The sequence below is a fragment of the Triplophysa dalaica genome, chromosome 11 (assembly GCF_015846415.1).
Source record: "Triplophysa dalaica isolate WHDGS20190420 chromosome 11, ASM1584641v1, whole genome shotgun sequence".
NCBI classification, from domain to species: Eukaryota; Metazoa; Chordata; class Actinopteri; order Cypriniformes; family Nemacheilidae; genus Triplophysa; species Triplophysa dalaica.
In genome coordinates this window covers 7948974-7962269 of record NC_079552.1, presented here as the reverse complement: position 1 = coordinate 7962269, position 13296 = coordinate 7948974, and the positions used below count along the sequence as shown (strand labels likewise).

Below are 13296 nucleotides of genomic sequence, written 5' to 3'. Positions count from 1 at the left end.
TATTTGTGATTATCTTTATTATTAGATTTTTTTGTGGGTCAGTACTGCGCGTTGTGACAGTTCTTGAAAACAGTTAACCGTGATTAAAAATAATAAAATCACTGTTGAGCTATAAGCCATGATTGAAAATTCATAACGGTAATTTATTTTCATGTGAGTACATCTGAGTTAACGTGTCTATTATAATGGACAAATCAAACTGAGAAGAGATATGCAATTGTTTATTTCATGTGAACGGTTAACGTGGCCCATTGTTTGCCCGAAAGTGAACGCATGCAAAGTGTGAACATAACATATTCCACAACAGATTTGGAACAGACGGGGATCAAATATGTTGGATGTTTTAATGCCTCCCTGCGAGCTCAATCTCTTACACACACGAGCAGTAATTGGCTTCTTGTGGTGTAATGCGCTTTGACAGCACAGGGTCAGCGAAAGGCCGAGGCGCTTTCCCGGATGTCAACACAAACTAAGCTGTTACGTGGTGTTTCTTTCAGATTTGTGGAGGTTTCCCTACACACAGAGCGGATAAAAATATATAGCCTGTATGGCCCAAGCTTTCGTAAAGACGGCTTGGCTGTGGGATTTGCTGAAAATAAGTGATTTGTTTGTTTTACATTTTAACTTTCTATTGCTTTATTGTTTATTTTAATAGAGCATCAATTGTATATGTACGCAATTTCATGTTTAATGGGGTGATTTTTTTTTTAAACGTGGTAAACCTTTAGCCTTTATCCAAACTATCATTTCGTTTTTGAATCGATATTTAACAATAATATTAACAATGTGATTTAATATTATGTGATATATTTTACCCGTTTTTATTACGCACAAGCGTTTTTATTCGTACAATTTCACAACTATAGAAATAATTTCTGTCAAGGATGAAGCAAAAAGACAGAATTTAATCTTAATATCTTTTATTGATCGTTTAAATGTTTTTCGTATTTGTAGTAAGAATGCATTTCCGTAGATATTCGGACGAACTTATAAGTTCATACAGTTTGACATACTCTTGATGTTGGAAAAACCCACTCTCAGGAATTGCGTATAATAACACGCGCTGTACAATATCATGTAATACGTACGCCAAAGTTCGATTTTGGGTGCATACAATACGCCTATTTTTGAGGGCATATGATACACCAATTTAGCGTGTGTGCATATTAAACAGCAAATTGTCTCATTTACCTGGCCCCCAACCCTAAACCTTAATGTTAGCGTGTCTGCATATAATAACCTCTACCCAAACCCTAAACCTAACAGTATTATTTTAATTCTCCTCTTCATGTACGTTTAAAAATGGTTGCTCTCCACCCAGGTGCACGCAAAATCGAACTTTGGCGTAAGTATTACACGATATGCAACAGCGTGTTATTTATACGCAATTGATGAGACCGAATTGCAGTAAACATACTCAAGGTGTTTGTGTCGTAAATGATTGAATTTACTAGCGCAAAAACACAGCGCCTCTGTTTCCCAACTGCCTGGAGAGTTCACGGTGTGCACCTGGGTTCAACCCACGCCTTTCATTGACGTTCAATATAAAAAGCACAAGCTTTATTTTTCAATCTTCTTTCAATCTAAACAACAGTGGGGCCAAACTAAGTGTTCCTAGCAAGAAAAAGGGGAGCCAAAGTAAGGGAGGGGAGAGGAGCACGGCTTTATTTACACACTGGATACAGAATGGTGGAAAATTTCCGTTTCTTTTGAGCTCCGGGGAGTGCAGGGTGGGACGATGAAAAAGTCTTTTTAGCAGTCAATAAGGTTGTCAAACTGGTCAACGGTAATCAGCGCTAATGACGAGCTGGAGAGCGCCGAGCTAACAAAGAAGCACCCGCCTTCCCCTCCTCAAAGCCTCGGCTTGAAAACTCTGAGATGGGGTTCCTAGAGGTAGAGAAATCTCAACTTTTTCCCCTCATTTATTTCAGCCGTTTGCTTGTTTGAAAGTATGGTGATATAAAAATGAAAGAAAATAAAAATGTGTAAATCAAAGTGCGTAATAGCTGTTTACAACAAAGAAAACGTTGTTTTAGAAAAAATACTTTTATTATACACTTAGAATAAAATTAAAAAAATCCATGCTCTCTTCAAATTTAAAAGAATGGTGTAATTATCAAGTAATTTTCAAGTTGGTTGAGTGTAGTTTGTTAATAAGCCTATATGTTAACTATGCCTCCCAGGTAGGCTACAGCAACAAATATTACCCAATGTTTACTTGAATCTGATAGTTTGTTGACATATATGTTTTAAGAAAGTAGCATCCTCTGTCAATTATATAATTTGTTTTTTGAGTTCCAGCTAAAACGCCATTTCTTCAAGCAAACACAGTATCTAAACGGTAACCTATACGAAACAATTGGAAATGTTTTAATATACGTGTTGAATGAGTCTAGGATGCCTTTGCATTTTAGACTTGTTTATTTATTTATTCACTGTTCCCACTGGATTACCGAATACTTTCTATGTTTCTTTGTTTGCGACCTCTGGTGGTCAAATATGGCGTGACACGAACCACAGATCATAGTCTTTTTACACTGAACAGAGCTCATCCTCTTTATGAAAAACGTATCACTCAACCTGAGTACTGCTTAATTGAAAATGTATATTTGTTTGATCCTTGCATGTTTTTTTCCGAAAATCTGTAACTCCTATTTGATAAGCACTTTTATTTAAAACAATTTACACTTTCAGAATTTGAGATGTACAACAATGCGTTAACAAATAGGCTACAACATTAAACAAAAAAATGCAAAGTTTCACAGTTTATTTTTAATGGTTTAAGAAGTATGTGATTTGTGAGTGAAATGCAAGGGAGTTAGGTCTCAGCATTACTTTAAGTAGGACTCCGGAGTTTAACAGGTCTTTACACCATAAGGGTGTACAGACAGACTTAATTGTAAGTATAATTTTTTAATGTTATACATTAATCTGTACGACGTTGTTTGAAGAACCGGGTTGTAGGTTTACATTGCGCCAACATTCAGCACCCTGGACAGCTACAGAACACAGCACACCACAGTAAATTAATTTCAACAATAATAGATAGCGAATCAATTCGCAGTTAATCAAAACTATAAAGACAATTTAAGAGATTGATTTTTAATTGTAAACAGAACACAATTGTCTTAAGGTTCACAAACAAAAACTGGAGCCCTTACTGGCTGTGCTGCAGAACTGCACACTCTAAAAAGGTTTGTGCAGCATGCGCTTCATGTGTATGAATGCTTTTATCAAAACTCTTAATATGAATTTGAAATCATTAGGTAAAAGCCGTGGAAGTCATTGCAAATTTCTGACCATGGTATTTAAACATCTAGGCATTTTCACTCAAACATTACACTGAAGCATAAATGTCTTGCTGTATGTCTTGCAGACGTTGGCGCGATCATGTGCATAAAAATAACCTCAGCATAGAAACTAATCTGTATTCAAATCCAGTGTCAATTGTCGAGACTCCGTTATCAGAAAAAACACTGCATTTGTTTTGACAAGTGGTTGTCGTCACTTGCAGTCAAAAAAATTACGGCAGTCGAGAGAGATCGAGAACTGGCAGGAGAGTAATTATTAAAGTTATTGAAAAGCGATCGGCAGCAAGCGACTGTGCGCGATTTAATCTCCATCCTTTTCTCTTCATTTAGCAAGTCAGGTCCCATCCTTGTGAAGCAACATGGGTAACGAGGCTTTCCTATTTAGGTAAAAAGCCACACTAGTGGCAACTCTGCATATCGCCTTCTGGGATTTGAATCTCCTTTGGATCACCAGTTTAACTCTTGAAACTCTTGACACGTTTCAGCTAAACTTGGGCGTTTTCCCAAACGCAAACTGCGATTATGCCTCATTTCAGATTTCAACTAAATACAGAGCTCAATACGCAAATGAAACGGCTCATGCTTGTATAACAGCTGTGATGTCGAGATATGTGGACAGTGATTTTATTAGAAGCATTATTATGATGTAATCCCTCTCGCAGTCGCTAGAGGGACACAAGTACCTTGCAAATGTTTATCAATGAGTGACTTCCGGGTAAAATGTTTCACTCTCTTGTATTCCTAATCTTTAATGTGTTGTAAGTACAGCGTAAAATGTTTTACACCACTTTTTGATACTCTTAGTGGTTTTTCTGAGTTTTTGTGTAAAAGTCTGTTAATAGCTGATACGCAGTAAGGGTTTTGAATTCATATTTGAATTCAGACACCGGCATTGGTAGGCTATTTCATCTTCTTACAAGACAAATAGTCCTACATTTAGTTGAATTCGTCCTGCCAGAAACAAACCTGCCTTTGTAGTGTAATAAGTAAATCTACGCCCCATCTATTCAATATTATTATTGTAGTTTACATTATTGAGTTATTGAATATTGAAGAATGTTCTTTTAACTATGTTTTATTCTTAACACACATTTAAATTAATTGAATTCTTAGATAGCTTTATTTTAGACATCTGCAGATTTTAGAATGTCAGGCATTAGAATATCATTATTGTGATACCTCATATTACCATGAGAGGGAGGAATTTGCAAGGGTCTACTGCTGATCCTACCACCTAATAATGAGATGATGGGTATCATGACCACAAAGAATACAGCTGTTTAAATCCCACAACGAAAAGTTTTTTAAATGTCAATACTTTACTTTACAAGGAGAACAATACAGTTTTTGCATTAAGTGTTGATTGTATTTGCACGTTGGATTTACATGAATTTAGTTAGTCAGTATTCACCACATATTATTGTTAGTGGAATAAAAAGAGAAAAGAGAAAGGGAAAATAAAAATAAAAGAGAGTACAATGCCTGCTGGGATACCTTTTGTAAATCTGTAGTCTGTGGTTCTCCTGCTGATGTCCATTTACCACAATTCCATAGTCACTGTGAATCCAGAATGTTTTGATTAAGACAGAACTGCTTATTCAATGCCAGGACATCATAGAGAAGACTATGAAATGAGTCTGTATCACACTGACCTCATTGTCATAATTATACCCCACATGAGAATGAGTCCCAAAGAAAAACAGAAAGCTATCCTATTTCTGTTTTCATTTCCTGAGTTTTTTTAATGGAGCCATCTAGAGTTTTATCCTGTTTTCTCTCTCCTTCTCCAGGGAGGGAAATTTTGGCTTTATACTTCCATGCAATTTTACATTCAGAGCAATAATGCAGACATACTTTCTATACATATATTAGATCTTCCAATTTGCTTATTTCTTTATGGGGTGGATATCTGCTATGATTTCATAAAATTCATTCCGAAAGTAATCTATCACCCATTTCCCTTTACCACAAACACATGTTGGTCTTCGTCGGGTTGGACAGTTGAAGTATATTGTCAGGTCATGTTGTATTGGTAATAGAATTCCCCTCTTCTGGCTCTCATGATATTTCCTTTAAAAGTTCTTTAAAAAAAAACTGAATGAGCAGCCCACGCTACTGTCACATTACAGATTGGCCAAACCAGCAAAAGTATTTCAGTATTTCAAAAAGCTACATTTTCTTTTTTATTAAAACCATGTGGGAGCAATAGCCATGTAAATTCTGTAATTATTTACTCACCTTCATGTCATTTCACATCTGTATAAATGACTTTGTTCTGATGAACACGAATTTGGAACAATGTTAGCGATTTTCAGTTCTGGAACATTACCGACTACAATAGGAAAAATTAAATGGAAGTCAAAGGTGCCCTAGAACTGTTTGTTTTCCAACGGAACAAAAAATCTACAATATTTTGTATTGAAAGACGTCACAGAACTGAACATTTCTGACATTCTTCCAAAAATCTATCTTGGTTTTCAACAGAACAAAGAAATTTATACAGGTTTGAAACACACCGAGGGTGAGTAAATGATCATTTTATAATTTTTGAGTCGAGGTGTAAGTTTGCATGGAGATAAGGGGTACCCCACTTGACCCGTATGTTGTGCACAATAAGGCGTTAGAATTTACGCGTTAAGGACATTTTCGTTAATTGACTTCAGCGGCAGGACTAAGCTTTAATATCACAGAAGTATCTCATATAACACCAGTCTGAGGTCCCGGGAGTTGGTCAGACAAAGAAAGTTTATAAAAATCTCCCGTTTTACTGATTAACTTTTGTTAGGCTATTTAGATTGATCTTGAGTATAGGAACTGCCAACATGATAATATCCTCATGTTGACGTTAAACAGTTTGCTAAAACGTTGAAATAAAGATTTTGTTTGTTGTTGAATAAAGGTGTATGTTCTTTATTTTGGTCTATAGCCTATATTCCTTCATAATATTCACGAAAAAATTCTGACAGACTGACTGAAGGAAATTCCTGGTGTGCACCACCCTTAGGATGGATGTAGAAGGGTGTCCCCTTCATTCCTGCAATCAAGCCCTTCTACACCCGGAGAATGGTTCTCATTAGTGCCCGGAAACCCTCTGCACTCTCTCTTCACAACCAGTTTCGGTGACAAGGCGATCGAGGTAAGTGAGACAGAACGAGTTGTGGTTGGGCGGAGAATATTGAAGTTTGGATATGTTTCCTACGTGGTCGAATTTCATTTTCCTTAAATAATCTGGAAGTACTACCGTTAGAATCATCCGGTTTAGTTTCTTATGGTTATTGTGTTTTAGTCTTCATTCAAAAACATAACATTTTAATAAAAGTTCACAATTGCTTGTTTTCAGCTGACACGAGTAAAAACTGTTTGGGAAAAATGTATTTTGTATTGGGTTTGAGAGGCCCAGAACTAAACAATTTTACTGACGGTCTTGGAATATTACCTGAAGATTTTTTTTATCAAAAGACTACAAGAAGAGTGATTAGATGTGTTTGTTGACATTTTACATTGAACCCAAAATTTTTTTTTGTAGTATGGCGCCTCTTGATCGTCTCTTTGGCGGCCAATTTTTCTTGTTGACGTTTTAAGGGTTCTCATTTTTCACGCGCTCATGACATTCCCTTCTGGCGTGTCACGCCGCGCGAATTGACATATTTATATTATTATCTTCCATTTTACTTTATTTACTTTCACGAAAAAAAGATTGATAGAATTTCAAGTCACATTAATTTTCACTGTTTTTGTGCAACCTGATTTAAAAATAATTAGGCCTATCAACATTTTGTAACACTAAACAAAACAAAACTGATATTGGAAGCCATTTTTATTAAACCTCATTCCTGAGGTTCTCATTCGTGCTTTCCCAAACAGAAAAAAACATCTATAAATTAATCTTTGAGTAACACAATATAAATAATTCATTTTTACCCAGTACCCAGCAATACTCTGAATATGTTTAAATGATGGCCTTGTTGGTTTCACACCTTTACTTGTCCAGTAAACTCTTTTTTAAAAAAGAAGCTCTTTTAATTTTCCCCGCCGTGCTAGATTTGATTCAGCAAACGTCCTCTGCTTCATGAATATGATATGGAGTAATACCGTAAATATGGGTTATTTGTGTTTTTTACTTGTTCCAGTAATGTCGTTCAAAATGTAAATGAAACATCCTAGGATCCTAAATCCACAAGGCTGGATGTCAGAGATCCCAATAGCGAATCCTGGATCTGGTGCGGATGTCCTTGCATACTGTGTATCGGATGCTGTGCTCCGAGGCCGGGCATTGGGTATGGATTAGGCCCAGTATTGCTCATGTTCCCCTGCAGCAGAAGAACGGAGTTGTGCTCGGGGCTTTGCGGCGGAGAAAACTCATCCTCCGAGCTGGACATGAGCGACTTTACTCCGTCGAGCGGGGACCGCTGGTTCTTATTACCACCAATGCCGTTGTTCTCACTGTTTTCTCTGTTGGATGAATATAACATATTTTACAATTGCATATTCGTACAGTTAGACTTAAAATAGCAAAGTGATTAACTTAGTCATTATGTTATGATAGGCTATATATAATACAAAAACAACTCAAAATGATTTCATTAGCTGACAGAAAAGGTGAAGGATAACGGTTTTAGAGAGAATAAAATTAACAACCCTTGATCCTTCTTTTCTCTTTTCAGAGAAACTGTGTTCGTGGCAAGATAATATTATAATCTTTGTGTGTATTAATTTTTTTCCACTGTCTCAGTCTCGCCTGTTTTGTAAGGACGAGTTTATTTTTTATCTATATGCCAATATGACAGAAAATAAAATCACATGCTCAGAATCTGTCACTAAATGACACTAATGTGGGCCTAAATCCTTACAAAACGTGTCACTTTAACAATCTGTTTCGTTCGTTAGTGCAAAAATAGAAATGCAAAATTAAACTAACGATTAATTTTGGATAAAATAAATAAATAAAATGTATTAAGAATATAAATACACATTTGTAAATACCTCCCTATAACATTAACGTTTATTAGATTCGTGCATTTAGCCAAACTATGAGGGGATATTTTTTTATCAAATCGTATATTTTGTCTCTAAGACTGTCTTCTACACAGAATTGTTTTTACTTTCAAGCACCTTAAAAACTGTAACAAATATTAAAGTTTGACAGCGAGATTTTTATCTGGATCTCACCTCTCTTTCGCCTCGGCTGCTCGGTCTCTTTGCCTCCTGTTTTTAAACCAGTTGCTGACTTGTGTGGTGGTCAATCCCGTTGCATCCGAGAGCTCCCTCTTCTCCCGTGGAGATGGATAGGGATTGTGAGTATACCATTCACGCAGCACGCCCCGAGACTTCTCTTTGAAGCAGTAACTGGTCTCCTCGCCGTCCCAGATCGTACGGGGTAAAGGAAATTTCCTGCGCACACGGTATTTCCCCACAGCTCCGAGCGGGCGGCCTCGCAACTTTTCCGCCTCCACATAGTGCGCCTTAAGCCACAGCTGCTGAAGTTTAGGATGGTTATGTGCGGAGAACTGGTGGCTCTCGAGAATCTTGTAGAGATCACGGAAGTTTCCCCGGTGGAAGGCAACCACGGCCTTCGCTTTAAGTACGGATTCGTTCTTGTGGAGGTGGTCGCAGGCTGGCAGGGACCAGAGGAAACGTCCGAGCCTCTCCAGATTCCCACCCTGCTGCAGCACCTCGCAGACGCATGCGACCTGCTCCTGCGTAAAGCCAAAGGAGGGCAAGATTGACATGATGCCCCGATCCGATCCACCACGTAATTTCACCTAATCCTAGGCTCTGTGCGCGTGCCCCAGGACAAAACGTCCCGTGTCAGTTTCAAAACTCCCCTTTAACGGGATCAATATCCAGGATCTGTTAATAAAGTTAAAATGTTGGTAACCGTGTGTTGTTTGGATTTTAAGGTCTACAGTCACCCTCCCAAGATCTACACGTGAGCTTCGGCCGTGGATTGTCCGTGTAGATATATGACAGAGAAATCCAGCACAGCGTCATTCCGTGATTAACTAGCCCGGTCTGTTCAGGAACCGGCCAGCAGAGCAGAACTGCATCTACAGATCCGTTCCGTTTCCTCCCCGGAGGGCGGACGTCAAGGCCTGAAACTGGAGACCCTGAAAACAGACACGCACGGGCGCGCGCACATACTCACACTGTCGCTGATAGGCCCCTAATAAATTATTAAATTCTCACAGAAGCCTACACGTGCACCTCCGCAACCTTGCATGTGGAATCTAAATGGCCTAAAAAAATTCTGAACAGTTTTAATATGTATTTTTATTTCAGTCGTATGAAACTAGCTGTTGCATATTATTCCACAGTATTATATTTGTATTTACGTTTCAAAATGATTTCAAAATTGCATTGACTTTTTAATAAAACTTCTAAATTCCAAAATTTGAATACGAGGAGATCTTTGAAGGACAACCTGTTTCGTCATAAACATAGATAGATGGATAGATAGATAGATAGATAGATAGATAGATAGATAGATAGATAGATAGATAGATAGATAGATGCATAGATGGATGGATATATATATATTAGATATTTTAGATAAATAGTATACTACTTTTTTATACCCATCTACTTTTTATTAACTTCGAAAAATGTTGACCTTGTGGTTTGTCTGAAACACTAAACCGATCCATTAGCGAATAACTTGTGAGCTCTCTCCCGGTCGCAGCTCTTTATCTCTCAAGATATCTGTAACACTACACCAGGACATCCAGCTGGACCTGCCTGAGGTTATTTTACTTTGTGGAAAAATATTCCCCTAATTTATTTCTATAAAGTTCTAGGACAGTGTGGGGATTGAGAACTGAAAATATCAAAATTCTAATTATTATCAGTGTAATCTTTAATTGGTCCCTGAACACCTGTAAAAACAATCATCATGTTTAGTTAAACAGGGAGCGTTTGTGGGCCCCCTCCCTTTCTCTTAATGGTTTATTAATGTAATTGAACAGACACGGTTTACACAGCATTACATGAAAGCGTTACACAAATTTATTAGAATTTAAATGTTCTAACAGAATTCATATAATCTGAGATCATTTGTATTGGCTGGTTTTATGTCAATGCTTTCTATTAGACAGGATTAAATAACAGTTTAAATATCAACATCGACATAAATGTAAAAAATGCGTTGCTTGTTTTACTCACTGAATTGTTCGATTATATTTACAATAGCTTTCCAAAAATGAACTCAAGTGGTGTTCATAAGTGTATAATGTTTGTGTTAAGTGTGCGTTATTTCAGGTCTATTTCTTACCATAAATTCAGAAAATTTATTGTAAAAAATCTCCAGGCGATTTCTTTGCGCATTTTGCATAAGCCTTTCTCTTCTGTTCCGAGACGTCAACAGGGGCTGCTCAGGTTACGGTAGTAGGTCAATCCACCCCCTCCATCCTCCATCAGAGCCTGTACCAGCCCCCCAGTCACAGCGACATGCCCGCTCTCAGATCATGATCATTTCAAGATGTTCTCATGGAACGAGAGAAGTGCGCATACTTGCCCCAACGTCACCAATAATCCCACTGTGATGAGAACACACAAACGTCATCATGGTTTATGTTCAGTAGCCCGTGTACCACCACTGTGAAGGTGTAAACTGTTTTTTCGCCTTTGGATGTGTGTTTATGAGTTTTCGGTATGTTGTAAATTAAAGTCTGAGCAGAGGAGAATCCACCGCTAATTAGTCGTAGTTGTAGCCGTTGGTGAAATGACAATAAAAACACTCAAGTAGCCTTTACTCAAATAGGCCTATGTGATATTGGAGCTTCAACCCGAATTTGAATATAGTTTAATAGATATATGAATTTAGGAAAGATAGCCAGTTGCATTCAAGACAGAGAATTTGGTCGCTCTTCTTGCTCTTATTAGGCCCTACCTTGTAACAAGCTATTATTTTATGTTAAACATACCAGTTATATACCAATTATTGAGTCAAGAGAAACAGAAATGAAAAATATTAAAATATATTTGGCTTTTGTTTAATAAAAAAATACTTAAAAAATAGACCAGGCAAAGGCTTTGTTTGCCTTGATTTTATACAAACATGTTTACTAAAATATTATAAATTAAACTAGGCCTATATAATGTTATAATATAAACATGATCATCAAAACCCTACTATCAAATTTGAATGGTGTTTTTTTTATTACAGGGGCCAGTTGCATAAACTTAGCCGCTAAGTAAAGACTGCATGCGTCTTAACAACTAGTTTCACTGACTATATGATTTAGGACCAATTAGTCTTAATTTTCAGATTTCAATTAGACCAATATACCTTTTTATGTAAATGACTTTAAGAAGTAATGACCAGTCTTGAATAAAGAAAAGGAGATGACTAACTTGTAAGACCAGTCTAAGTATTTGCAACCGGCCCCAGGAAGAGGGCGCCAGTCGACGAGATCTTCCGGCTATTGCCACAAATGTTAATATTGCATGACACGCCCTTCTGATTTTTTTATTTCTGTACTTAATTTTTTTATTTCACTCGTTTTCTGATGTATGGTGATGCAAATGTGGGCTTTTAAAGGTTTCTCCTCAGAAGCTGGCAACACTGATGCCCAGTTTCACGAACAAGGCTTAAGTCTAGTCCCAGACTAAAGGGCAAGTGTGAGTTGCCTTAACTAAAAATAACTTACTCTGACATATCTTAAAGGAATGGTTCAAAATGAAAAAGCGAAAATTGTGTCGTTATTTACACACCCTCTTGTCGGTTCAAACCTGTTAAACTTTCTTTCTTCTGCAAAACATAAAAGGAGATATTTTGAAAAAGGTTGAACAGAAAACCGTTGGTCCCCAATGACTTGCATTGGTGTTGTTTGCAATAAAAGTCAATGGAGACCAACGGCTTTTGCTTACCAGAATTTTTTCGAAATGTCGTCTTTTGTGTTTTGCAGAAGAAAGAAAATCAAACAGTTTTGAAATAACAATTTGGTGAGTAAATGATGACAGAATTTTCATTTTGAAGGTGAACTATTCTTTTAAAATATATTAGTGTTATTGCTTTGTCTCAAGATGCAAACAGTAATGTTTTAACTAAGGCATTTTTATATAATCCATTTACATATAATTTAACTGTGAAACTGGGCCCAATTATAGGATATTTAAGAGCCGATAAATTAATAAAAATAAAAATAATGATATCTTACATTCAGAAAAAATGGAGTGTATGTGTGGCCTGTTGAAAGTAACTAATAGAACAGTTGCTGTAGGTCTTTCGTTCTCTGTGGTCCAATTTCATTAGGGGGCATGGATTACCCTGGGCCATGTGCGGGTGTGAGAACATACCATACACTGCATTTTTATATTAAGCTATTTACAGACCAGTGTTTATTTCGTGTATTCCTTAAAAACATTTAAGACAAATCCATAATAGTGTAAATTAGACAAAAGCGGGCAGTTATTGTTTATTTCAGTTTACAAGCTTCGAGTAAAATACTTCTGACTTGTAACTGCATCTGTACCTCTCTCTCTCTCTCTCTCTCTCTCTCTCAGCAGGCATACCGCAGAAATTGTGTAAGGCTTGAGAGGTCAAAGTGCAGTAAAGATAATTGACAGAATGACAGCCTCGTATCCCAAAGGCAAAGTGAGTGTGATGTCAAAAAATCATAAGGAGGTTTATGACTCTACTTTAATCTCTGCTTTGTACTCTACAAAGTAAGCTATGCTAGTATAGACCATTAAAGTAATATGATTGAAAATCAAGATACACGCGTATTTGCATTTTCCTGTCAGCACTCATATCTGCCAATGTACATTTACACATTCACACTTACACAAAGCTGGTTATTTACCGTCAATCCTCACCAGTAAAATTCTCTCTCACAGGTATGAAGCACAGCTGAGGAAGCGAGGCATGGAGCTGCGTGTGCCCTTTCACCTCTCATTAGTGGGGGTGTGGGGTGGGGTTCAGGTTACAAATCCAGTTCTGTTTGCTATTCAGGGTTAAACCCCCCCTTCCTTTGAAAACCCTCAGAGG

The 13296-nt window shown here is 37.2% G+C and overlaps 1 protein-coding gene across 2 annotated transcripts; it reads right to left on the bottom strand.

Moving 5' to 3' along the window:
- Nucleotides 1-7110: 7110 nt before the first annotated feature.
- six1a (SIX homeobox 1a) lies at nt 7111-10711 on the bottom strand. Of its 2 annotated transcripts, XM_056761493.1 has the most exons (3): nt 10579-10711; nt 8481-9007; nt 7111-7763 (listed from the first exon to the last, which is right to left on the bottom strand). In XM_056761493.1, the coding sequence occupies exons 1-3, from the start codon at nt 10636-10638 to the stop codon at nt 7472-7474; spliced, it is 879 nt and encodes a 292-aa protein (XP_056617471.1). In that variant the 5' UTR covers nt 10639-10711; the 3' UTR covers nt 7111-7471. The 2 variants fall into 2 exon arrangements, with proteins under 2 accessions (XP_056617471.1, XP_056617472.1); XM_056761494.1 differs by lacking the exon at nt 10579-10711 and having other exon boundaries at nt 8481-9348.
- Nucleotides 10712-13296: the final 2585 nt, after the last annotated feature.